This window comes from Glycine soja, chromosome 16 (assembly GCF_004193775.1).
Source record: "Glycine soja cultivar W05 chromosome 16, ASM419377v2, whole genome shotgun sequence".
Lineage (NCBI taxonomy): Eukaryota > Viridiplantae > Streptophyta > Magnoliopsida > Fabales > Fabaceae > Glycine > Glycine soja.
Window position 1 is genome coordinate 34,138,938 of NC_041017.1, and position 27,584 is coordinate 34,166,521.

Sequence of the window (27,584 nt, forward strand, 5' to 3'; positions counted from 1 at the left end):
CACTTTGTGTTGAAATTATCAAAATGTTTTTTTGCACAGCTGCAGGTTGAATATTTGGGCCATATGGTTTCGAAGAGGGGGGTAGAACCAGTAGCTTCGAAGGTAGAGGCCGTTCTGCATTGGCCCACACCTCACTCTTCCAGGGCCGTTCGTGGTTTTTTGGGCCTTGCCGGATTCTATCGGCGTTTCATAAGGGGCTACGCTACCATTGCTGCTCCCTTAGTAAAGCTCACCACCAAAGACCCCTTTCAGTGGACTCCTCAGGCCCAATCAGCTTTTGAAGACCTCAAAGCAGCCTTATCCTCAGCTCCGGTACTCACTCTTCCAAATTTTCAGATGCCATTCACGGTGGAGACAGACGCATCCGGTGTCGGAATGGGAGCCGTACTTTCTCAGGGAGGCCACCCGATTGCATATTTCAGTAAGCCCTTCAGCCCCAAGCTTCTCAGGGCCTCCGCTTACATTCGTGAGTTGTTTGCTATCACCGCCGCAATTAAGAAATGGCGGCAATATCTCCTCGGTCAACGTTTCACGATTTTGACTGATCATCGCAGCCTCAAGGAACTCCTCACGCAGGTGATACAAACACCGGAACAGCACATGTATTTAGCTCGCCTTATGGGCTACGATTACACAATTCAATACCGGGCCGGTAAGCACAACCAAGCTGCAGATGCATTGTCACGACTACCAGAACAAGGGCCTTCACTCCTGCTGATTCTTTCCGTGCCTTCATTAACATTTCTCGAGGAGCTTCGTCGACAACTCCATAACCACCCAGAATACATACAGCGCCGACAAGAACTCCAGCAGAATCCATCTAATTTTCCCACCTTCACGATCTCACAAGACTTAATTTTGCAGAAGGGCCGCATATGGCTGCCTCGGGAATTACCCATCACCTCCACACTCCTTTTGGAATATCACAACACACCAACAGGGGGACACGCCGGCATCGCAAAAACACTAGCAAGGATATCGAAGAACTTCACCTGGTCCGGCCTTCGTGAGGATGTCAGAAGGGTTGTTTCTAATTGCTTGGATTGCCAGATGACCAAGTACGAAGCCCGAAAGGCAGCTGGGTTGCTGTGTCCTCTTCCGATTCCTTGCCGGCCATGGGAGGACCTCTCCCTTGATTTTATTGTCGGATTACCACCATGCCAGGGCCACACCACCATTCTCGTCGTGGTGGATCGTTTCTCGAAGGGCATACACTTGGGTACGCTTCCAACAGCTCACACCGCTTACATGGTCGCCACACTTTTCATCAATATAGTGGTTAAAATTCACGGCGTTCCAAGGAGCCTCGTTTCTGACCGAGATCCTCTCTTCCTCAGCCACTTTTGGCAAGAATTATTCAGGGCCAGCGGTACTCACCTGAAGATGAGCTCTGCTTACCATCCCCAAAGTGATGGACAAACAGAGGTCATCAACAGAATCGTAGAGCAATACCTGCGTGCCTTCGTGCACCGACGCCCTCAGCGATGGGGTAAGCTTCTTCCCTAGGTAGAGTGGTCCCACAATACCTCGTGGACTGCAGGAACCGGGTCAACCCCTTACGAAGTGACATTTGGCCGGAAACCATTCAATTTTCCGGAATACCTCTCAGGCACGACAAACATTGAAGCTGTTGAGGACTTGTTAACTGACCGAGACACTACTTTTCAGGACATTCGTAAGAAACTATTGAAGGCTCAGGCCCAGATGAAGCAACAAGCTGACCAGAAAAGAAGAGAGGTCCATTACCAGGTCGGTGATTGGGTTCTTCTCCGGTTACGCCCTTACCGGCAATCTTCAACCAAGGGGAATTCCTCAGTTTCCGCCAAGCTAGCAAAACGCTTCTACGGTCCGTTCCAAGTCATTGAACGCATTGGCCCTGTTGCTTATAAGCTCAAGCTACCTGATGAGGCAAAAATACACCCGGTATTCCATTGTTCGAAGCTTAAACCCTTTCGAGGAACACTGACATCACCATCCCCTGAGTCATTTCCACAAACTTTCATCAATGACCAGCCCCTGATTTCACCCTTGGCTATATTAAATCACCGACGAACCTCTCCGGAAGCTCCTTGGGAAGTCTTAGTTCAATGGCGCGGACTATCTCCGGACGAGACTTCATGGGAAGATTGGAATGAATTGCAAGAAGAATATCACCTTGAGGGCAAGGTGATTTTACAAGGGCCCAGGGATGATACGATATCAGGAGAAGAAGAAGACCAAAATGCAAACTCAGAGGTGGAAATCGCAAAACAGGAGGTGCAGCAAGAAGTCAAGCCCAAACGCAAGATAAAGAGGCCCACTTACCTGGATGAATTGGTTTGAAGAATCCTGCCAAAACAGAAGCTTCTGCAGATCTTTCCCCGGATCGCCTTGCTTGGAATTGTGATCCTGCTGAGCAATTCTTATCAATAAAACGGTTATTGTAATATTCCTAGGATTATTCCATATTAGGAATTCTATAAAAACCATGTAATAACAAGCAAAGGCAATAAGAATGATTACAACCTTCTCCTCCTTCTGTGTGCTCTGTTTCGTCCTTAATTTCTGGAGGTGCTAGACCTCTTCTTCTAGCTTGATACTGGTTCTCTAACAATCACCATGTCTAAATTGCACAAACAAGAATAAGCAGAAAGGACACTGGCTATGGTGATTTCATCTGGCATGATATTTTGTGCTTTCATTATTTTAAATATCTCTATAGCTTTCTGAGGCATCAAACAAGTCTCATAACCTGATATCATAGCAAGCCACGATAACTTGTCTCCATTAGGCATTTTGTCAAACACCACCCTAGCAATGTTGACAACTCCATATTGCACATACATAGTTATCAAAGCAGTAACCACATTAACATCAGACTCAGATTTGCCAAGCAAATAGTCGTCAAGAGTTCTTGTTTGTTCGCCTTCATATACCTGAGTCAACATACCAGGCTAGTTGTTCAATGCTCTAACATTTCCATTAATAGTCAGCTTGTGCTTATCATTGAATTTTTGAACAATTTGGGTCGCCATGCTGTTGTCGAAATCATCACCTCCCAAGTGAGTATCAGCAGCAGTGGCTTTCACTTTAAAAATACCCTCCTCAATGGTGAGAAGAGAGACCTCAAAAGACCCACCACCGGGATAAAAAATGAGAGCATTCTTTGCACCTGAGCTAATGGCCTTCTTCTCGAGTCCATAAGCAATGGCGGCCGCGAAAGGCCCGTTGATAATGCGCATCACATTGAGCCTAGAAATGACACCATCATCCTTGGAAGCATGACATCATGAGGCATTGAAGTAAGCAGACATAGGGATAGCTTCACAAAGGCTTGTATACTTCAAATATTGGCCATTGCCAACCATTACTCGTAGTGAGGTATCGATTGTCTGGCATGCTAAGCCCAACTGAGTTATCACCTGAGGTTGCACGAAGTTATGTGTGCTTCCTTCGTTGACGAGGATGGTGACACGGTGGTCGGACAGGAGGCCTGCTAGTCGCAAGGCTTCTGGTGCCAGATAGCTCGAAAGTGAATTCAAACTAATTCATGTACATAGCTCATTTTGGAAATGTAAAGTCAAACAAATACGTTTGCGTGAAAATCCTGTGCTTGAATTCTAGCTATTGGTTGATAAAAACTCTTGTAATGGATTTATGATTAAAAACATAAATTATAGATAAGTGGCAAAGATATTTGAGAACAATTTATATAGCCAATTGCAATATAGTCTTCAAGATTTATGTTTCTTGTCTCTTATATTATACATCTTCGATAATTGGTGACACTAGTATGATAACTCTTGCAATTAACGTCTCAATCATGGTCTATAGAGTCTAAAGATGCATAGGTTAAAGAATTCTTGTAAGAGTGTTTGTGTTAGTGAAAATTTTGATAGTGCATCAAGGACTGGACGCAGTCATGTGTTTTTATTTTTTAATTTATCTGTTTCACAACTTCAACTTTAGTTTTTTTTTTTCCTTCTAAACCCTTTATTTAAGAGAAAAAGTTTCTTTCAAAGTGTTAAAAAATATATTAGTTCTTTATATAAGCTTCATGCTTATAAAAGGTTTATGGATAAAAAAATCATTAGACAAATAACTGAAAATAAGCAACCCCTCTTCGTGGACAACAGACAAGAAAGTAGAAACACTCCGAAACGAGAGAAACTGATAACATAACATAGTTATTTCCTGCTTCTTCACCACCGTCTCCTTCTGCTTCTGTCACTGTTCCTTTTCATTTCTTTTCTTTTCTTCCAATTTCATCACCAAGACATGTCCATGTCCATGTCCATGTCCACACTTCCCTCCTCAACCTTCGCAAACTCCAATCTCTCCCTCTCTACCTCCTTATCCTCACAAAAGCTCCCACTTTTTCACACCCTTCAAGCCAAATCCCTTCCCCTCCCCTTTCCTTATCTGAGAATTCAAACCCCACCACCATACCTTCCCCCACCTCTCTGCAAGTCCCCGGAGGGCGCAGAGGCGGAGGCCGCGCCCCCGGAGGAAGATGAGTGGCTGCAGAAGCTTCCGGAGAAGTCCAAGCCACTCTACTCCCACAGCCTCCCCTGCATTGAGGCCTGGCTCCGGAACCTTGGCTTCTGCCAGAACAATGAGGACAGGGCCCTCTGGGTCGTTCACAAGCCAGATTGGCATGCCGAGCTCTTCCTAGACCTTACTGATCTATACATAAGGTGTCATACCTTTCTTTCTTTCTTGCCTGCTTGCTCTAGTTGTTGTTGTTGTTGTTGTTTGAGTATTTTTAAGGTTGTCGGGTTGGCGGGTTGATTGGGGGGTGTGAGTGTGAGTGGATGAAGGTGTGTGTGAATTGCTAAACGGATTGTGGAGGTGGGATATATGTAGTTGAAATTTTTTTGAAGGGTAGTCATTTAGGGGGGGAGGAGATGAGAAAATGTGTTGAACATGATAACTAACATGATGAGAAAGAATAGACAGTTAGGGAGAAAAACAAAGGGCTTAGTTTGCAAAGTTAGGCTATATTTATGGATAAAAGTTGGGAATGTACTTTTAGGCATTTCAATGCACATTCTTGAATTCCATAACACAAATGGAAGAAGGAAAAATTTGTTGCCTTCGGAGTAAAAATACTTTTGAGCTTTTCCAACTGATATCTGAATACACACTTCAGTTTTAATGAATTTCATTTTGCAAACCGAATTTGTGAAAGCAACCTTTAATGCAAAATTCAGCTTGTAATTGGATCCAACTGAAAATCAAACAAGTTTTTATCAATTGTACTTTTTGAAATTATTGAAAACCAGACATAGCCTCTGAGTGGAAAGGAGATGGAAGAGAACATATGTAAATGTTAATGATGGTCCTCTTTTTAAGGGTTTGTTTGACTTTCATTGAATTTCTCTAAGCAACATTGGCTTTGTGATTGTGTGTATTGAATATTTGTCCAAGAGGCTATATGATAAGTTAATACATTGTCAAAATACAATTTCAGATTGTTGTTGTTGTTCCGTTGCAGATACATGTCCTAGATTAAATTTAGGAAAATGTTGAATGTTCACTCCAATATTGATTGGATTGGTATATGGAAGAGAGATAGAAAGAAATAAGAACAATAAGAGAGAAAATGTGAAATATGTGATAAGAAAGAAAGAGAGAGATAGAAAGAAACAAGAAAAATAAGAGTGAGGAAGTAAAATATTTGATAAGAGAAGTGATAAGAAAGGAAGAGAGAGGGAGAGAGAGAAAGAAAAATAGGGTGGAAAAGAACATGAAAGAGGAAGTTGGTGTATGATTATGAATATAAGAATTGTTAAAATTATTATGTCAGAAGTAAATAGGGAACAAGAGTCCTAATTGTGAACCAGGGTATGGGAACTTGAAAGCAACCTCATTTATTAGGTTCCTAATATCCTCAACTCCAATCATAGGTGATTATGGTCCATTGTCTTCTCTCCACTACTCTGTTAATCAAACCAAAGACTTAAAAACTGGCATATCTTCCATGTCACCATTCCATGCCTTGCTATTTGAAGAAGTACTTGATTTCTTTTTTAGGAATGAAAATTAACTTTCTTTTGCAATGTTAAATTTGCATGGAGCAATATCTCTGAAACGTATAATTTAATTGCAAGCAAGAATTTGGGTAAAACCCAGACTGCAAAATGCAGATATTGGTTATATTGTGTTGAAAGTCAAAGATACTGTAGTCTTTAGAATGGCTCAAACTTGATCAATTGCTTTAATTTATCATTATTAATGGTGACTGCTGTATGTTTTATCAATTTTGACATGTTAGTTTTTTAAGTGAGGGTGCTTCCTAGTGATATTTAAACTAGTAGATCGAAACAAACATCCCCCCTTTTGTTATTTATCTTCCATTTGATTATAACGTGTCAATCTAGCGAAAAAGAGAAAGACCTAGGAACAATATATAAACTAGTAATGATGGTGATAAAACATAAACTGTGACATCCTTTTCTATCTTTTTGTGTTTAACTGAAAAGTAAAACTTAAGAAGCTGTCTATTATATATATTTGCAGAAGGACTGGAAACAGTTGGCAAGTTAAACAATGATATCTGGCGAAAAGTAGTAATATAACCGTTGTTAAAATATCAATGATATTCTCAATGAATGTAAAAGAAATCTGGCACCATTGTTAAGAGTCAGATTCTTTTCTAGAATGAACATATCATATATTCATAACTCGCGTATTGCTTTCGGCATTTTAAAAGATGAAAATAGAATGTGGGTTACATGGTTAAAGAGAAGAGGTTTCTCTTTGATTAAAAGGGAGGAGATTAGGAGAATGATAATGAGCATTTTGAAGAAGAAAGGAGTAACTATAGTAATGAAATTAGAAAGCTGTGGAAGTTGCTCCTTTCGTATTTTATGTTTCTTGTAACATTGATCAGATGCAATTATTTTGGTTTTCCCATGCGTCCCTCAAGGATTGGTTTTTTCTAAAAGGGTCTGGGGGATGTGTCCATCATAAAGTTTGCAAACTGAAAATACAAATGTCTTTTATTCCATTGAGAAAAGTTGAAATGAATTTTGAATTTAATTTGGTGTCACTATTGGGATATGAACAAGAAGAAGAATGATATTACTTATACGCTTGTTGAATTTGTGAAAAAGTGGTGATTGAATTCTTCTCGGAGATTCTGCTGATTTTAGTGGAATCATTGAAGACAAATTTCTAGCGACTATATAAATCTCATCCGATTAGCGTGTTGTCGTTATCTGATTTGTTTTAGCGTGTTGTCGTTATCTGATACTTGAGTCTTTACAACCTTCAATTTGTCATATATGACACTGACTGTAAATTAAGTTTTATTACTAGGTAAACAGCTGGTCTTCTAACAAGTTGAATGTGAAATATTTGGTAACTATTAGAGAGTAATACCATTGTAATGGTGCATAATGAAGTTTACCTAGCAAGTAGTTAATGTCACTGGTTGATATAAAAAGTGGGTTTTAGACGTTCAGTTCTCTCCTTGTAGACATTGAAGAGTTTTAATTGGTGCAGGTATTTGAAGAGTGGACCTGGGAATCTTGAAAAAAATATGGAGAGGAGGTTTAGTTATGCTTTAAGCAGAGAAGACATTGAGAATGCAGTACTTGGAGGACCATAGCCATTTTCCTATCTATATGTCAAATATACAACAATGGCTTAATTCCTTGTTGGAAATAGTTAGTCGATTCATATGTTGAATCTTTAACTTTCATGTCAGCATGTCTTGTAAAGAAAGGATTACAGAAAATCGTTACCCTTGCCCTTTACAACATTCATACTTTTGAGATTTTCTTCTTGCATTAACTATTTTTCTTCTACACTCAACATATGAACTTGCAACTTTCGTGTTATTAGCACCATGCTCTAACGAACTGAGCTATTAGGTCAATTATATTATAAAATAATTAATTTCACTATATATAACACTAAAATTTCTAATGTATAATTTAATATACATATAAATTTATATAATAAATTTTATAATAATTAATTTTGATCTAATAATGCATTTTTTTACATATATAAATTTTCATCAAAATTGTGGAACTATATGTAAAGGTATTTTTGTTTTTTTTCTCTCACTGGTGGGTGTATTGAAAAAATGATGAGTGTATCAAGAAAATCCCCATACTTTTTTGTGCTGATAAATACGTGTTTAGGGAACAGAAAGCCCAGATTTCAAGAAGACAGTGAAAAGGGCAGTTGCTTGCTTCACCTCACAAAATACTTCCTGCACCTCCTTTAATTTTAAAATTGTTGCAAAATCCCAAAATCACCCTGCGCCTTTTGTGAACATCAACCTCAACCTCATTTGTGAACCCTAACTGAACTTACCTTCTGTGCCTGTCTCTGTCGGTGCCTCTCCTTCCATCATGCACGTGCTTTTTTTCGTATTTGGTTATTATTCGTATTTAGTTACGACTACATGATGAGCACGAGCATGGGCACATAATGAATATAAGAAGATAATCTACAAGTGCAATAACTGAAAAAAAAATTGAGAAGCTTTCATGTCCACTAAAAGTAAAGCCAAAACTGAAAGTAACATCTGATTGTGCACATATTCTATATGAGGGTACATTTGGGTAGTGAAATTTTTCTGTAAATATCATTGGTAAGCATGAAAAAGTGTTATCATTTCATATCGTGTGGCTGCAGAGAAAGTACCTAAGAAGATACAAGAGAATTCCATTAATGTTTGAGCCTGGAAGAATAAATAAGCTTGCTGCAGAAAATGAACAACTCAAGTTATGCATTACATAAAAAGTGTTTGAAAATTTTTATGCTTGTGAGTGTGCCATACTATCCAAAGTTAACTTTGAAGTTTTACAGAAACTGGTTAATTAACTGAAAAATAAAATTGTGCAGGAGTTTCTTGTTAATGTTATCGACAATGAGTTGATAAATATGGTTATTACGTACAGAAGATGTGATTGACAAAATAATTATTTAAAATTAGCAACCTTCGAAGTCAAAGTCAATGTCGTATATATGATTGAGTTATCATGGTTAACATACAGTAAAACTCAACTTGCAACGACCAAAACAGAAAATGCAATGACACTCACTATGGTAAATTAATTTTCAACTAATTTAAGTATAAATATAAATTTAATAGTAGTTTAGAGGTTTAAATTTAATCAGATAAACAAAATTAAATAAACAAAATACTTAAACAAAGAGAAACAATACAAAGACAATGGAGGCTATTAAACAAAAAGAAGCTATGAATAAAGAGAAAATATATACAATTCACAGACGTACCAAAAAATAAAATTTGTTCAATGTGCAATCCTTTCCTTTGCCCGCTCTAATGTTACAACAATGAATTTATCTTGAGCAACCAGAGATCAACCAACCATCAAAATATTGTTCAATGGCTTCCAAACTAACCTTAGTAGAAGAAAATGTGGGGTAGAGATCAATTAGTTATTTCAAGTTTCGGTTGCTCAAAATTTTAGGACAAAATATGATGGTGATTGAGTACTATTTGGGAAACAAGTTCAGATTTATACCGCAATCCATGAACGACATCAGAGGCTATAGTTTCCCCTGGTGGCAGAGTAAGATTGATAGAAGTGATGGAATTATCAGTATCTATCAGTCAATACCTTTTGAATGTCCCTCTAGTACTCCTGGTTTGTAAAGAGTGTTTAGTCATTAGTGACACAAACCTCTGATAACTGAAAATTGAAAAAAGAGAAAAAAGGAATACCATTTTGGATTCTTGGAGGAGATTTGTTTCATACAAGCCTCAGCAGAAGCATTATGCATCATTGTTTTGCTAGGAAGAGCTAAGAAGCCTTTTTTTCAGAGCAGGCCTGTGTTTCATATTGATGTTTGGGTTCCTCAGTCTTCAGTTGATTACAAAGAAATCAAATGTTTCAAAGGCAGTAAAATCAATATTTGTTTTAAGAAAAAAGAATTAAAAGAGTAACAAATACTACAATTGTTGAAATTGAGTCATGAATTACAATAAAAGATACTGATGAACATTAAACTGAATATTAAATTTCAAATTGTATAGTACACATTAATGAACATGGAAGGAGAACAATGAGGAATAAAAAAAGAATTGTAGAGGAATTGACATGTAAGCAATTGTGCAGATGTAGCAAAGATTAGGAAAGTAATATGGCAGCTTTTATGGTTGTATGTCTCAAAATTTATATATTATAAATAGATAGTTAAGATCAAATTGTATAATTTGGTAAACTTGTTGGAACAGAATAAAATTATTTAAAAACTTAAAGAAACAAAATAAAACCATTTAAAAATATGAAAGAATAAAATGAAATTATTTAAAGCAACATTATTTTAATTAACACACATCATCATTCCAATTAAAGTTAAGTGGCACATCAGACTCTTCTATTTAATATATTTTTAATGTTTCAACAAAAAATAATCAAAACAAAATACCTTCTAAATATAAATCTAAATATAAATGATGATTAAAATGAGATTTTTAATATTTAATTTCTCAACCTGAAAAATTACTAAATCATATAAAGGATCAGAAGTAATCTTTATCTTAAAAAAAAAAAACATAGGAATCTAAAATTTCTCTTCCACAAGCATGTTCTAGTGAAGTAGTGCTGCCTAAGTCAACCTTAAACCCTAAGGTTTTTAGCGAAGTGCTTCAGAGCAGAATTATCGTAGCTTAAACAACACACACAAAAAAATCTCATTTTTTTACTCTTTCTACAACGACAGCTGGGAAAGGGGTAAAATATCCAGGTTTTGCTTAACAATGCCGTGTCATCAAACATAACCAAAGTAACTGTTCCAAATTCATGAATCCTTTTCATCCTCTGACTCACCAATTTCCCAAGTTACAAGCCTTGGTTTCTTCAATTCAAAAATCGTTGGTGTCCCCACAAAACCCAGTTCTTGTATTGGAGCTTCTGGGCAAAGTGTTAGACCAATACCCAGACATCAAAACCTTGAAAAATGTGCATTCCAAGGTTTTTAATCTTAGTTTCCACGAAAATCCATCTCTGGGGATCAAACTCATGCGGGCTTATGCTGCCCGTGGAGAACCCGGGTTGGCACGCAATGTGTTTGATGTAATTCCTGAGAGGAATGTTATTTTCTATAATGTCATGATCAGAAGCTATATGAATAACCATTTGTACGATGATGCATTGCTTGTTTTTAGGGACATGGTTAGTGGTGGTTTTAGCCCTGATCATTATACATACCCTTGTGTCTTGAAGGCTTGTTCTTGCTCTGACAATTTGAGGATTGGGTTGCAGCTTCATGGAGCTGTGTTTAAGGTTGGGCTTGATTTGAATTTGTTTGTTGGGAATGGTCTCATTGCTTTGTATGGGAAGTCTGGTTGCTTGCCTGAGGCACGGTGTGTTCTTGATGAAATGCAGAGCAAGGATGTTGTTTCATGGAACTCAATGGTTGCTGGGTATGCACAGAATATGCAGTTTGATGATGCATTGGATATTTGCCGAGAAATGGATGGTGTGAGGCAGAAGCCTGATGCTTGTACAATGGCTAGTCTCCTGCCAGCAGTAACTAACACTTCGTCGGAAAATGTTTTGTATGTTGAGGAGATGTTCATAAATTTGGAGAAGAAAAGTTTGGTCTCATGGAATGTCATGATAAGTGTATATATGAAAAACTCAATGCCTGGAAAATCTGTAGATCTATATTTACAAATGGGGAAATGTGAAGTGGAACCAGATGCAATCACTTGTGCTAGTGTTCTTCGAGCGTGTGGGGATCTTTCAGCTTTGTTGTTAGGAAGGAGGATTCATGAATATGTTGAGAGAAAGAAGCTATGTCCAAATATGCTTCTGGAGAATTCGCTGATAGATATGTATGCTAGGTGTGGATGTCTAGAAGATGCGAAAAGAGTGTTTGACAGAATGAAGTTTCGTGATGTTGCATCATGGACTTCATTGATATCTGCCTATGGTATGACTGGACAAGGCTATAATGCTGTGGCACTCTTCACGGAAATGCAAAATTCAGGTCAAAGTCCAGATTCTATTGCCTTTGTCGCAATTCTCTCAGCTTGTAGTCATTCAGGATTACTCAATGAAGGAAAGTTTTACTTTAAGCAGATGACAGATGATTACAAGATAACACCAATAATTGAACACTTTGCTTGCTTGGTGGATCTTTTAGGAAGATCAGGACGAGTGGATGAGGCCTATAATATCATCAAACAGATGCCAATGGAGCCTAATGAAAGAGTTTGGGGGGCACTGCTTAGTTCGTGTCGGGTGTACTCCAACATGGATATTGGGATTTTAGCTGCTGACAAACTACTTCAGTTGGCTCCTGAGGAATCAGGTTACTATGTGTTGTTATCTAATATTTATGCAAAGGCCGGTAGATGGACAGAAGTAACAGCTATTCGATCACTAATGAAGAGAAGAAGAATTCGGAAAATGCCCGGCATCAGCAATGTTGAGCTGAATAATCAGGTCCACACCTTTCTTGCAGGTGATACGTACCACCCACAGTCAAAAGAGATATATGAAGAGTTAAGTGTGCTGGTGGGGAAGATGAAAGAGTTAGGTTATGTGCCCGAGACTGATTCTGCCCTTCATGATGTGGAAGAGGAGGATAAAGAATGCCATCTAGCTGTTCATAGCGAGAAGTTAGCTATTGTCTTTGCTATTTTGAATACCCAAGAATCTCCAATCAGAATTACCAAAAACCTCCGTGTTTGTGGAGATTGTCATATTGCTGCCAAGCTTATCTCCAAGATAGTTCAACGTGAAATTGTCATCAGGGACACCAATCGATTCCATCATTTTAAGGATGGTATATGCTCTTGTGGTGATTATTGGTGAAGCTACTTCAGGCTGAAGCAAACTCTAATTTTGACAACTTCAATGGTTCTACAATTATGGTGGATGATTCTTTTATTTCTTAATTTTTTTGGTCCATTGAAGGAACAAGAACTTGAGAAGAAGGAAGGAATAAATGTTTTTGTGGAAGAGGGATTCTCTAACATCATCACACTCCAATGTTACAGATTGAAAGTGGTGTTAGTTGAGCTTCACCATTGATGACAAAAATATCATTTTTGATGCCTGTCAATGAGTAGTATTGGCATCTTGCCTTCTTTTGGCTTTTGTGCTGTACTGCTGTGTCTTGCAGGATAAAGCAGGATCGTTGTTGTTGTTATACATTATACTGTCACGAAGTTATTTGAAGGTTGCAATATCTGCATTAGCTATGGCTTTAGGGACCGTTCTCTTCTAAAGTAGGCGACAAAGGTATATAACCCTTGATTCAATTACCCAACTTGGTTAATCTTCTCTCTATAAGTATTTATTGAAGAAGAAAATAAGGAGTTAAAATGAATCAAAGCTTCTAAAATAGTTAAGGTGGATAATCAGATTTTAAATATAGTGAAATTTATCCAAACTGACCCAAATTCATTTTGTAGGAATTATCTCCAATTGGCACCAGTAACTTCAATTTAAGAGGAACTCAAGGCTTTGGATTTTGGACAATTACATGAGAAAAATGAAGAATTAAAGTAGGGACTAGGAAGAGATCACTGTGGTCTTCAGCATGTTATGTATGAAGATGAGAAGAGCCCATCCGATAACAAAACTAAGTTGTCTTTGCTCATTTATTTCACCTGAAAATGGAAGGCGTATTTGTTTAATTTAATTTAGGTCTAATGTCATTTTGATCCATTAAATTTCTTATTTATTTAATTTTGGTATATTAAATTTTAAATGTTTAATTTTAATTCTTTATGTTTTTAAAACTTTCTTTTTTATATATTTTTTTACTTTCCATAAAAAATATTAATGTAAAATCATAATAGTTAAAAATCATCAATATTTTATTTTATTTTTTTAAAAAATAATCAACTACAACAATCTTCATCTCCTCCAAGTCTGTACAATGGCCACTCTCACCGATCTCCCTCCTTCCCTGACCCAATCTCATTCTCACCCATCAAGCTGAGTCAACTCGCTCTATTTCCGTACTCATCGAAACCTCAGATCTGGAAGCTACGCTCCTCTTCTGCCACCATTGTCGTCACACCGACACATCAGCGCCAATATCTTCTCCATCACTGGCAAAGTCGTCGGTGTTCCTCGCCGGAGCTGTTCTACCACAAGACTGCGTCGATGCTGGATCTGAACCTGATTCGGTCCCAAACAGTGTGGGAGGTTTAGGACTTGAACGGAGCAAAAGCTTCCACTTCTGCTCTGTGAGCACAATGCAGAACGCACGAAACAATTCATGGTGTTCTAGAAACGTGTGTCGTCAAACAGCGACGAGAATGCACAAGAACCAACTAAGATTAGACGATGAGTTGGAAACAAAAAAGCAAACATGATTGTTAATGGAAGCTGATGAACGAAGCGTGTTCTGGATATGGATCTAGAATCTCATGGCAAAGATGAAATTTTTAAATAATGAAAGAATATGTATGTTTGGTTATATTATTATTTTTATATATGTTTCACTGAAGATTCTTGGAACAGAAGATAAATTTTTTGGTTATTTATTTTTTTTAAATAAAATAAAATAGTAAATATTTTTAGTCAATAATATGTTAATTATTTATTTTAAAATTTAAATATTAATGAAATATTAACATTTTTAACTGAAATTATAAAAAATATTAAAATAAAATATTTTAAAAACTTAAAAATACCATAATGAAACATTTAATATTTAATTTAACAAAATTAAATAACTGGTGAAATATAATAGATTAAAAGTGAGATTAAATTTTTAATTTCTTATATTATGAGGAGTCTAACTTTTAAAAATCTTTAAAATGTTATTATTTTATATGTATGTTCGGTTTACGATATAGTAGTGTTGGGTTAAAATTTAATTGAATGGTTATTCATAAATTTTTTAGGCGTTGCACTCTTTTCAACTTTCAACTGTGCTTCGTTATATTTCTTCAATTTTTTTTTATATTTAAAAAAACTAAAGTTATGTACCAAAACATGACTTCTTTTAAAAAAAAACAAAATTGAAGTCCTAATTGAATAAAACACTTAATTAACAATTTTTTTTTACAAATAAAAGTAAAAATCTCATCTCAATACATGACTTCATCAAAAAATTTGAAAAAAAGAGTACAAGTCTCATTTGAATACAGGACTTCATCATTTTCAAAAATAAAAATAAAAATAAATTGTGTTTTAAAACATATCTTTTTTTTTTATTTAAAGTCGTGTTTTAAATTATGAATTATCATATTTTATTTTTTAAAATTTATATATTTTAGTGTTTTTTATATAGAAAAATCTCTAAGTTGTTCATAACGACATATGTATTGAGATACCAGTCAAGTAGCGAACTTTTTGACTAAATTAACACGACATGACATGCACTTGGTCAAAGTCTTTTATTATCTTTATTAGTAATATTATATCGGGGTTTATTTTTCAATACATGAAATATTATTTCAAAAAAATAAACACTATATATACTGATATACTGAAGTATTAATACTAATTTTTAATAAAACTCAAATTAAAAATAAACACTATATATCTCATTAAAAAGAAGTAATAAATAAGATCATTCTAAGTTTGTTTTGGTACAACTAGGAAAAAATAGAACATTCTAATTTAAATTTATATATATATAAATGAAATATTTATCAATTAATCTATGTAAAGAAAAGTTTTGAATGCAACCGTAGACACATTCAACTTTCGGAGTCCGAACCAATAATAGTAGAGACCATACTTGGTTGACTTGGTTGTTTTCTAGATATTACGTGTCAACTTCAACATTCATAGGTTAAGAACCTAAGACCATTTTGAGTTTAAAAAAAAAACTCTTTAACTTACTGGTTAAGGCAGCATTTATTCAACCTAACTTGACCAAGTATGTTTCTAGTCCCACTTTTGCTTCACGCGATAATGCTATTTTAATTAGTTAATGGGATGTTACTCTAGAAGATACAGAGAGTTTCTTAATTAGACAGTTATTTAATTATAAATATTGAAATAATTATTTTAAATAACAGTTTTTTTAAGAGTTATTTTCTAATCAGAGTATTTTTCATAAGTTTTTATTAACATTTTATCTATTTAATCTAGATTGGTTCTTTCGTCTTTATTTTTGAATTTTAAAATTTAATTTTATTATTTCAAAAAAATTATCAATAGTTAAATATGATTTTATATCACAATATATAAATCTAAAATATAATTTCTATATTTTAAAAATAATTATTTGTTAATAATTTTCTATTACAAAATACGTATCATGTGTACGACACAAGCTAAAGTACTAATTTTTTAAAAATATAAATTATATTTTTTGTAATAATTACTTTTAAATTTTTATTTAAGAAAATTTTAAATTAATTAATAATATAAAATCTTCAGAGAAACGTTAGCAATATATAATATACTTTATAACACACTTTTTAAATTGTTAGTTAAATTTATTACAAATTATAAAAATTTGTAAGATTTACTTTTTATTTAATGAGTCTTACTCATTATTTCATATATTTTTTTGGATAATTATGTTTCATAATTTTTAATAAATTCTAATTAATAATAAATAATATATTAAAAACTATATACATTCATAGAAATTTCTATATACATTCCTGATATCCAATAAGACACGGCTCATAGACTTTTCATGCTCCAACATTTATATTCACACGTCTCCAACACTTATAAATAGGTATTATATGTCTCCCATCTTAAACCAAACCAAGAAGCTAAGAGAACACACCAAAACCCAACATGAAAACCCTTAACAAAGCCTCACTTATTTTATTCCCTCTCTTGTTCCTTTCCCTATTCAAGCATTCCCATGCTGCAGGAATCGCTATCTACTGGGGCCAAAACGGTGGAGAAGGCACCTTAGCAGAAGCTTGCAACACTAGAAACTACCAATATGTGAACATAGCCTTCTTGTCCACTTTTGGCAACGGCCAAACTCCACAACTCAACCTTGCAGGTCATTGTGACCCCAACAACAATGGCTGCACTGGGTTGAGCAGTGACATCAAAACTTGCCAAGACCTTGGCATCAAAGTGTTGCTCTCCCTAGGTGGTGGTGCTGGAAGCTACTCCCTCAGCTCAGCTGATGATGCCACTCAACTTGCAAACTACCTCTGGCAGAATTTCCTTGGAGGTCAAACCGGTAAGAGTAATAATACACAAATATCTATAGATTCTTCCTCAAATATACTTTTTATTATTAAATGAAATTTATTAAAAATGACTGAATCTTGTATTAAATATTGGAAAGAGGGGTTAACAAGATTTTGTAATTTTTCATAAATTTCAACAATAATAAAGTGTTTTAGAAAGAGTATATTAAATAGTGTGCTGCTAATAATATCTTGTGTGTTAAACACTATCAAATATTAATATATGTTATTTTTCTTTATTATTTTTTTCATACCAAATTATACTATCTATCGTATGCATATTTTTCTTTCCTTTCTTTTCCTCTCTGAGTGTTGAATAACATATATATATTAGTGTCTACTAATCTTTTTCCATCTGGTAATTCAGGATCAGGGCCATTAGGTAATGTTATATTGGATGGCATTGACTTTGACATTGAATCTGGTGGGAGTGACCATTATGATGACCTAGCCAGGGCATTAAATAGCTTCAGCTCACAAAGGAAGGTGTACTTGTCTGCAGCCCCACAGTGCATAATCCCTGATGCTCACTTGGATAGAGCCATCCAAACTGGGCTTTTTGACTATGTGTGGGTTCAATTCTACAACAACCCTTCATGCCAATACTCCAGTGGAAACACCAACAATTTGATCAATTCATGGAACCAATGGATCACAGTGCCAGCTTCTCAAATCTTCATGGGGCTTCCTGCATCTGAGGCAGCTGCTCCAAGTGGTGGCTTTGTGCCCGCTGATGTGTTGACTTCTCAGGTTCTTCCTGTGATTAAACAGTCTTCAAAGTATGGTGGAGTCATGCTCTGGAACAGATTCAATGATGTCCAAAATGGTTATAGTAATGCTATTATTGGAAGTGTTTAATCATGTTATAGACTTATAGAAAAACTATGTCATTAATTCCATTATTTAAATAATACTAATCACCACTCGTGATTGGTTTTTCTACTATATATATATATATATATATATATATATATATATATATATATATATATATATATTCAATGTGTTTTGAACGCTACATATGTTTATTGTAATATGTCACCTACAAGTTACATATGGTATAATTACCAAAATAATAAATAGTTCATTGCGCAATATGTCATTTTCAACCCTACCATAGTCTGAAATTTTTGCGCTTCTTCTAGAGAATTTTCTGTATTTATTCTTCTATTAGCAAATATACACTTGATATATATTTTATTATTTATAAATACTTTTATTTTATTTTAAATATTCACAAGATTGAATGAGAAGTTTATGTTTAAAATTTAAGAAAAAATTTAATTTTACTAATATTCTTATTTTTATATTTTTTAATAAATTTATATAAAAATAAATATCATTATTTTCAATTTAAATCAATTACTAAAAATATTAAAATCGTAGAGTATATATCATTATTAATATATTTAATAACAAAATCGTTATATTTAATTAAAAATTATTTAAATTGATTATGAAATGTTTATTTGTGACATATTCACTCTAGCTTATACTGATCATGATTATTATAAAACTTTTCATAAAATTTGCTTTTTATTAAGCTAACACTACGTGTTGATGGGGATGTTCTTATTTTATTAGTTTACAAATCGTTGATTGAGACGTATCTATAATTTGACTTTCTGCTTCTTTTTAGGGTTGACCATAGATAAATTTATATAATAAATTATTGTTATGTAGTTATATATGTGTTTTCGCTTTAGTCACCAGTGCACGAAACCTGATTTCTTCATGTGGCTAGATTGATTTTTTTTAAATTCAATCAATATCCAATCCATATTTAGTTAAATGGATTAGATTTATAATCTAAAAAAATGAAATTAGACATAAACCGATCTATTAAAATGAATTTAAAGTAATTTAAAAATAAACTTATAGTAACATACTAAAAAATATAATTGTTGGTGACATGATAAGTAGGCCTTTATCTCTGTTTATTTTTACAATAATTCACAGAATTTGGACTGTCGCATTGACTATAGAGACAATAATAACATCCCGTGACACGCGTGTTATATTCACGTTTTGAATACAATTAATTTAATGTTTAATATAACAATACAATTAAAGGCAGTGCCATTTTTTTACTTCAAATAGATTACTAGAGTCCTAGCATTTAAGTTTGATGAAAAGAAAATAACATAACATTTCAAAAAGTTTCCACTGAATTTAGTTAGAATTTGTCATATAAACACTTCAGCTTAATTCGTGTCTCAAAATAAATACTCCAAAAAAATAGTATTTATTAGGAAATAATTTTACTAAAATATCTTTATTCTGTTTCTTAATTTCAATAAATATTAAGTCATTCAAGATAACAGTATTTAGTAGAAGGGTAAAATCAAAATACATGTTTATATATCTTAGTACTGAAAAGTAAGAATATCAATCAGTTAGAACTTTTTTGAAAGACTAAAACCGTAATTATTTAGACAAAATAAATGGCTAAACTAACCCAAATGAAACTACTCAATTTCCACACAAACTTATCAAATAAAATATAAAAAAAAATTAGGTTAATAAACCTTATTTACATAAGCTCTTATTAAATAAAACTAACACACGTTTCCTTGCTATGCAAAAATATGTAAAAGGATCATTGGAAGCAACATTATCCTTATATGGGTTCCTACACTCCCACTATTGTTTTCTGCATTTCCCATTGCATTATGGAAAGCTCATTCAAGAATGTAATCAGGAATAGACTTTTCCTTATAATGGGAAATGCAAGAATAGTAAGAGTGCAAAAAGCACCAACCTCCTTATATATGCAATGAGACTTTTCAAATTTGAACTCATGACTAATTAGTCATCAATACACAACTTTACCATTGCATCAGGGCTCGCCGAGCCGAGCCATCAAACTATTATTAAGTCATTTATCCATACTCCATACTTAGCGCGACAAACAAGTCATTCCTCGATGCTGAAAGCATATTTCTGATCTCAATTTCTTAACCAAAATTTCAATAACATTTACGTGACAAAATATTTAGAAGAGAACAAGGAACCTAAACAAGCCAAGAAAAAAAAAAGACTAGCATCAACCAACTAAGAGGCAATACTAAGATGATGCTCTTGTGAAGCTAAACGTACTGTGTCTTGAAACATTATTCGTGGCCACTCTCCATTCTTCTGGTTTACACTTTCCTAACCTGGATATTGTGCGTGGATTGGAACCTCCATATGGGTTGCCTACCACTTTGTACAAGTGCTACTTCTTCTCCTTCCTTCACCATTGCTTGCTTCTGCACACAGAAACCATGCAAATATGATCATAAAGAAACAACAAAAATCGCATGGATCCATCTTCATAAAGAAAAAAAGAAATAGGGAAATGACAGGACAAACCCCAATTTAAGCAGTCCATCTAGGGTCCGTTTGGTTTAAAAGAATGAAAAAGGTACAAAAGTGAATTGAGATGAAAAGAAGTAAAATATTTGAATTAAAGTGGAGAGTAGAGGTGTGAGAATCATACCAATGCTTGAAACTTTCATCTATAATACACCCAAGTATAATTATACCAAACACTACCTTAAGGTGAGAGTAGTATTTTGGAGGAAGAAGTATGTTCTACTAGTTAATGAATTTCATTTTATAGCCACGTGTAAACAATCATATCATATATCAAAACTATATTTAATGTAAGTTTGACAAAAGACAAATCATTTAAAAGGATTTTTTTTCCTTTGATAGAGAAATGCCCTTAAATTGGAATTGGAGAGCCAATTGTCCCCTACTCATTAGTGGCATAGCACAAAAACAAGGTTGTCATAAGCAAGGCTAATTAGTAGAAACAGTAGACATTTTCATAGGGAAGTACAACATGAAGCATTGGCATACGCCATACACCAGTGGCAAGAATTTCGCATGATGGTACATAGATAAAGTACCGCATGCATGAATAGACACAAACACATAAATCTTGAATGTAAAAACTAAAAACTACCCGAGTGGGAAACTATATGGAGATTTTAAAATCAGTTCAAACTACCATTTATCATGTTACTTGGTAGAAGTAATTTGAATCCAAAACAACTAAGCTTGTGTTTGGAATGCTGTTGAGTCGTGTTCAATGCCAATCCACTGGAAGAAAGGCATGACACTGAATGTGCATTGAAAAGCGAGAATCACATAAAATAAACACACTGTAAATCATTGTACACATCCTCCAAACATTACCAGCAGCAAATCCAAGGCTCTTCTGAAAGTTGCCTCAGAATCATCACAGAATTCCATGTATATGGGACAGACTCCTTGATACAAAGCCAGCCTCTGTTGTACCCTCTTCCTGCATGACCAGCAAATTAGATAGATAATAAATCTGTCAATGCATTCAAGCAGATACATGCAAAGTGATTCTCATTTTTTGAGATAAATACACCAATGAAACAAAAGAAATCAACCCATAGGTAACTGTTACATCTAATAGCTTCTCAAAAATGGAACAGTAGTGATTCATTTAAAGAAGCTGATTCATCAAATTTATTATCTGCAAATCCTAGAGGACTCAGAAAATCAGAACATTTCATAAGGTGACCAATCATGCAATTTTGTATGCTACTCTGTGCAGACATTCAACCAAGAAATTGAAAAATCTTAGTTAACTTTTGAACAAATGTCAAACAAGGGGAAAAATCAAAATATCCATATAAGTTTCTTTAAAAAAATATAAGTGCCTTTTTATCAATAAGAAGGGGACAAAAAGAACTCACTCATCTGTAAAAGCAAATATGGTCCCAGAAGGACGATAGTGACTCAGAAGGACAGCCATGAAACCCGTTCTAGTGAAGACAACAGTTGAGGTTCCAAGGGTGTTAGACATCATGGTTGCATGGTATGCAAACATCTCACTCATGTGGTTCTACATTGAACAAAAAAAAATACAAATTTCAGGTCAGACAATTAAATGAGAAAGTGCAAAGGATTATACAAAAAGTCAACATGGCAACAAATAGATTGACTTAAACCTTCAACACTTGACCAATGTTAGGTGGCATTTTACCACCTGGTATAGTGGCTTCTGTCCGCAATGCTACTGTGTGCATTACTTGCACAGCTTTTAGTGGGAACCTGCAGTAAAATAAATTTAATAATTGTTTTTTGGCTCGATAATAAAAATGAAACAATTGCACTATTTTCACATATTCAACCTGCACCCCTGCTTCTGTATAAACCTACGAAAATTACAATTCAAAGCCAAGATTTTCCACAAAGTCATATACACGCTACCACTAAAATAAAGTGACTGAATATTAATAATCAAGTATGCAAAATCATTCACTTACCTTCAATAACACACACTACATGTTATTCATTTATGAATTATGATCAACTATGTTTTCTTTTCGTACTTCTAGTGAGAGGAGATATATGATATATGGTTGAAATTCACTCTCTTGTGCTCTCATCAAATACACTTCATAAATGTGTGTGTATTATACTACTGTTGTTTTGCCTTTTTTTAAGGGGGGGGGGGGGGGGGGGGGGGGAGTTTGGACTAAGTGGTAAAATGGTCCCCTTACCAGTCACAAACTTCTAAGACCAGCCTTTCAAAGTAATTGGATGCTTTAGGTGCAGGAAAACTATTTACTTACTTTCCATGAGCTGTTTCTCCAGACAACATTATTCCATCAGAACCTTCACGAACTGCAATTGCTATATCTGATACCTCTGCTCTGGTTGGAGTTGGGTGAACAATCATGCTTTCTAGCATATTTGTTGCCACAATAACAGCCTTTCCCATGCTACGACACAAGTTGATTATCTCTTCCTACAATAACAGCCATTCCGATGTTAAGATGAGCTCAACATGACATCCATCCAGCAGCATAAATGATACCAATTGATAATTATTTTTACTACAGATTTTCAGAGGTAAAGAAGTTTACCTGCAAAAGTGGAACCTCTTCAATAGGGAGCTCAGCGCCAAGATCTCCTCTGGCAACCATTGCCTAAACAAAAAAGGTAAAAATAGACAGGTCAGTATCAGCAATCAGTACAGAAATAGTCCACAATCTCTATCATTCATAACCACAAGCAATATACATGCAACACTAAAGCATAAAGAAATAATGCAAGGATTAGATTAGCACCCCATCAGATGCAGTGATAATTGAATGCAAATTTGGTATAGAGTCTGCACTTTCAATTTTTACGATGACATGTATATCAGCACCGCAGCCTGCAGTATCAAGTGGAAAATTTATCATATTTATAATCTAAATATGCAGCAAAACTAATCGGATAAATTTTAAAAAGTATTTTTAAAATATTTTAGATATTTACTCTTCAAATAATTCTTCAGTTCATGAACAACTTCAGCATCCTTAACAAAGGAAACAGCATAGAAGTCAACTTTGTTATCCACTCCAAACTTGATATCATCCCAATCCTTCTCTGCAACAAATTAAAGTGAATATTATGTCCATAGGAAACCACCATAACATCAATCCTGAGCAACTACCCTCCCACGCAACTCAAGGCACACAAAGAAATAGACACTAGAGCATTGTCAAGATTGGGATTCATAATCTGAATTCTGACCAGTGATTGAAGGTAGTGTTGCACTTTTTCCTCTAACGTTCAAATGTCGCCTTGACTTGAGCTCTCCTCCATCAACAACTTCACATTTCACAGAATCCTCTGTCTTAGACTTAACAACCATAGACATCATACCACCTACATCACACATCAAAGAGTAAGCATCATTACCTTTTTCACTCAAAAGTTCCAACCTTTTAAGAACAAAACACAAGTGGATATATTATACAACTATAAGAATGTTAAATAATGGGTCCGACCCTTTTCTGGACTCCGCATGGTGGGAATTTTATTACACTAGGTTTCCCTTATATAAGAGTGTCAAGTAAGTTGTTGATATGTTATATGTTCTATCTAGCCTATCATATTCTTTGGAAGAACATCAGCATTACATCTTTCAACAGTTTAGTTAATTTCATATGTAGATTGAAACTTATGCAACAGATCTAAACAGCATCCCATTATCCTGCACAAACAAAGATGGAAGCCAGGATAACAGTGTCCTAACATGTTTGTGTGCAAACATAATGACAGTATACAATAGATTACAACACTTCTGTACAAACAAATGCTTTCTTCATTAACCCTGAACATGTTTCTTAGATAAAAAAAGCTACCAATGTACCTCAAAAATAAGTGATAAATAATTTCACCAGAAGCTGGCCTCAAGATGCCTATCTGTAAGAATGCATTAACTCTGTAATAACTTTGAGATTTGTCCCCCATTCCAGGGAAAACTCCTCAATGAAATTTAATAAATATGCATAAATTACACTTATGTTGAAGTGCTAATTTATCAATCCAGCAGCATAACAAAAAGTTTATGGAGTTTGAACATTTTAGTTGATCAGTTGATAACCATACCATCGACAAGAAGCATGTCCCCCATTTCCACATCATTCACAAAATCATCGTAGTTCACACTAACACAATCAGCAGTTCCAACACCTCTCTGAATAGTAAAAGTGAATTCCTGCCCAGGCATTAATGTAATTGGTTGTGGCAAATCCCCACTCCTAACTTCAGGACCCTGAGAAAGAAGAAAAAGAAATATTAGAAAACACAGAATCAAATACTCATGATTTGAAAAGAAAAATGTTTGGGAGGAATTGTGTGCATATGCCACATATTTGATCCTGTGAATGTTCATATTAGCTTATTTTTTGTTCGAAACAGCTTATAACCAAAAGCTTCCTGAGAGGATTTTTGAAAAAGAAAATCAATTATTCTCAAATTTAATTAAATCAGACATGCACTCTACTATCTATTTTTCATAAAATTTCCAACTTGGTCATTTTTAAACTTCTGATTGTTTGCATATGAATTATATAATTTTTTAATCTTATATTTATAATTTTGTTAAAGTGGTCACCCTGCTCAGCATTTCAGGGTTAAAGACAATTTTTAATCTTATAATTATAATTAAACGCCCCTATCCAGGAATGGTAATTATTCTATTTAACATAAGGCCTAAATACAAATACATCACATTCTCGATTTCTCAGTGGTTAAAGAAAGAGGATAGAAATTGTCACCCATCAAATAAGGAATACCTGGCTCTATGACACCATTAAATAGAATTTAGACAACGGAGAGTAATGGCACAAGCTTCCAAATTAAATTATGGTAATATGTAGCACAATGAGTCAAACCACTACCTCTTGGCCATTTAATTATGATTCCCAGAACAGAAACAAAAAGTAAAATGAATATCAATAATTACCTATATCGATACCAAATCTGCCTGCTACTGAATTACTTAATAAGACACCAGCATTTGAGATTATAACATTTTATGATAGTAATTTGGTAAATGCCATCAACAGCAGCATTGCATTAAACCATTATTGAGGAAACGATCCACTTATGTCCAATACAACATTGTGACAAAGCAAACATACATGAACAGCAGATCCCTGTCTAAAAACACAAAAAGGAAAACAAAATGTTTGAGCGAAGAACTAACCAACCTTTGTGTCAAGCATGATTGCAATCACATTGTCTTCATGAGAAGCATTATACTCCTTAACCAAGTCAATAACTTTCTGATGAGAAGCATGGTCCCCATGAGACATATTCAACCGAGCAACATTCATGCCAGCCTCAGCCAGCTTCCAAATCATTTCCCTCGTATTGGTAGAAGGTCCAATGGTGCACACTATCTTCGTCTTGCGCCTAAACGTTGGCTTAGACCACATTCCAACAGAGTTCTCACCAAATGGCTGCACCCCACGTAAATGTTGCAAATGCTCCTCAATCTAAACACCAAAACACAAAAAGGGTCACAAGAATTATCCCTTAAAAACTCAAAAAATGCAAAAAACACGAACTTTTGGATCATCTTCGGGTGACATGGGGATGACTTCAGAAGGGGCAGATTTCCTTGCACTGATCTGAAGGCTTCTGAGCCTGAGTTTGGAGCGTTTGTTATTGTTCTCTCCCAAAGGGAACACCTTGGAAGCAAAAGATGGAGGCTTTAACAGGTTTTGGGTTCTGTCACGTGCAGATCCAGAAGTGGGGCACAATGGGGTGCTTTGAATGGATCGTGAAGCCACGACCTGAGCCATTGTTAGAAAGAGAGAGAAATGGGGTGGACGAGGAAGAAGAGAGTGTGAGGGGTATAAGAAGAAGGTGAGGGGGGAAATGGAAGTTGGAAAAATCGCCGCTAAGTTTGGCGGAGGTTCTGAGAAGGAAGCCTTGTTCGTATCGAAACACAAAGGACACTACTGTGTTTGAATTCTGTTCAACGTGTTTGTTGTTGTAATTTTATTGAAATGGACTGTACTTCTTTTCTGTTTTTTTTTTTTCACAGTAAAAATGGACTGTATTTCCTTAAATCTGCTCACAAACAATTACACATATTTTATTAGCTAAAATTTAATACAAATTACAAAATATTTACAAATATGTTGATCAAATAAAAAGTGAAACACATAATTTTATAATTTCTAACAAATTTATCTTATGATAAAGAGTGTATTTGAAAGATTATTATTAAGGGACAATTTATGTTGTTGTGGACAACTTTCATAAGTGATCCATGAAACACCACATTTTATAGTCACCAGATTGATCTCAGATTTATGCTCTTGCGTGGGACTCAGATCCTGAGGGAGGACATGGAAGATGTGTCGAACCCAACAAGTGGTGCTACTCATGGCAGCTCCAACAAGAAGAGCTTTAAAACTAAGTTCATGCAGGAACAAAAGGACAGGATAAAAGATGCACCACCAGAGTGTCCTGCAGGAGTTTTGTTCCCAAAGTGACGTTCAACGCCACGTCATGAGTTTGAATGCTCAACAACTAACACACCCTTGCTAAGAAGTCCTAGAAAAATAAAAATCTAAGGTTAACGACTTTGATAATTTTTAATGGGATTTTTTATAAGTTAATTTATTGATTATTTTTAATAATTTTCTTATACTTTTTTTATTCACAAAACTTAAATCTAAAATCTTATTTATAGGAATAAGGAATTGAGTTTAATAGCACCGATATGTTGATAATGATTTAAATCATGGGAATCTGTGTTTATAAATAGAGAGAAAAAACCCTTATGATATAAAACCTTCCTTAGTCTAAACTCCCTAGCTTTGTGTTAATTTGATTGTCCAACAGGAGGCTAACTAGTTTGTTCCTTCCTCGTCCTTACTTCTAAATGCATGGATTAAGGAAAGAAGCTTTTTTTTGTTTGGTGTTATATGTTTTTGGGGTCATTATAGTATGGGCAACTTAACACTCACTCTAAGAGGTGTTACCTTGGCTATTCCTAGATGGCTAGACATGAAAACTTTGAATACAAAATTATTAAAGATCAAGAAAAAACTAAAATATGATTCTTTTATAATACTGAGATTAAATTATAATTTTAATCTCTCTTTAATTCATGGTATGCAATTTTAGATTTTATTTTTTCATGTAA

General features: G+C 34.7%; 4 protein-coding genes across 5 annotated transcripts; 3 read left to right on the plus strand and 1 right to left on the minus strand.

The window, feature by feature from the left end:
- The first annotated feature begins 4,080 nt into the window (after positions 1-4,080).
- On the plus strand, positions 4,081-7,800 carry LOC114389398. The gene is made up of 2 exons (XM_028350066.1): positions 4,081-4,676; positions 7,489-7,800. Exons 1-2 carry the CDS (start codon positions 4,258-4,260, stop codon positions 7,592-7,594), a joined length of 525 nt encoding a protein of 174 aa, XP_028205867.1. The 5' UTR covers positions 4,081-4,257; the 3' UTR covers positions 7,595-7,800.
- A 2,732-nt stretch (positions 7,801-10,532) lies between these two features.
- On the plus strand, positions 10,533-13,621 carry LOC114389704 (putative pentatricopeptide repeat-containing protein At3g49142). The gene is made up of 2 exons (XM_028350445.1): positions 10,533-13,223; positions 13,397-13,621. The coding sequence occupies exon 1, from the start codon at positions 10,773-10,775 to the stop codon at positions 12,792-12,794; it is 2,022 nt and encodes a 673-aa protein (XP_028206246.1). The 5' UTR covers positions 10,533-10,772; the 3' UTR covers positions 12,795-13,223; positions 13,397-13,621.
- A 3,030-nt stretch (positions 13,622-16,651) lies between these two features.
- LOC114391285 (acidic endochitinase-like) lies at positions 16,652-18,213 on the plus strand. 2 transcript variants are annotated; one of them, XM_028352372.1, is made up of 3 exons: positions 16,652-17,106; positions 17,484-18,060; positions 18,103-18,213. In XM_028352372.1, exons 1-2 carry the CDS (start codon positions 16,704-16,706, stop codon positions 17,972-17,974), a joined length of 894 nt encoding a protein of 297 aa, XP_028208173.1. In that variant the 5' UTR covers positions 16,652-16,703; the 3' UTR covers positions 17,975-18,060; positions 18,103-18,213. The 2 variants fall into 2 exon arrangements, with proteins under 2 accessions (XP_028208173.1, XP_028208174.1); XM_028352373.1 differs by having other exon boundaries at positions 17,484-18,064; positions 18,109-18,211.
- Positions 18,214-20,043: 1,830 nt separating this feature from the next.
- Positions 20,044-26,414, minus strand: LOC114391214 (plastidial pyruvate kinase 2-like). Its single transcript, XM_028352252.1, has 12 exons — positions 25,993-26,414; positions 25,633-25,920; positions 24,527-24,692; positions 23,666-23,800; positions 23,408-23,518; positions 23,215-23,303; positions 23,011-23,073; positions 22,717-22,892; positions 22,090-22,192; positions 21,835-21,983; positions 21,302-21,410; positions 20,044-20,367 (listed from the first exon to the last, which is right to left on the minus strand). Exons 1-12 carry the CDS (start codon positions 26,227-26,229, stop codon positions 20,260-20,262), a joined length of 1,734 nt encoding a protein of 577 aa, XP_028208053.1. The 5' UTR covers positions 26,230-26,414; the 3' UTR covers positions 20,044-20,259.
- Between the last annotated feature and the right edge of the window lie 1,170 nt (positions 26,415-27,584).

Bases quoted from the DNA above. Each gene is read 5' to 3' on its own strand.
- LOC114389398 (XM_028350066.1), top strand. From the start codon at position 4,258: ATGTCCATGTCCATGTCCATGTCCACACTTCCCTCCTCAACCTTCGCA. The intron at 4,677-7,488 runs GTGTCATACCTT...TAATTGGTGCAG, and splicing joins CTTACTGATCTATACATAAG to GTATTTGAAGAGTGGACCTG.
- LOC114389704 (XM_028350445.1), top strand. From the start codon at position 10,773: ATGAATCCTTTTCATCCTCTGACTCACCAATTTCCCAAGTTACAAGCC.
- LOC114391285 (XM_028352372.1), top strand. From the start codon at position 16,704: ATGAAAACCCTTAACAAAGCCTCACTTATTTTATTCCCTCTCTTGTTC. The intron at 17,107-17,483 runs GTAAGAGTAATA...CTGGTAATTCAG, and splicing joins TTTCCTTGGAGGTCAAACCG to GATCAGGGCCATTAGGTAAT.
- LOC114391214 (XM_028352252.1), bottom strand. From the start codon at position 26,229: ATGGCTCAGGTCGTGGCTTCACGATCCATTCAAAGCACCCCATTGTGC. The intron at 25,921-25,992 runs GTTCGTGTTTTT...TTTGGTGTTTAG, and splicing joins CACCCGAAGATGATCCAAAA to ATTGAGGAGCATTTGCAACA. The intron at 23,519-23,665 runs GTCAGAATTCAG...AATTTGTTGCAG, and splicing joins AACACTACCTTCAATCACTG to AGAAGGATTGGGATGATATC.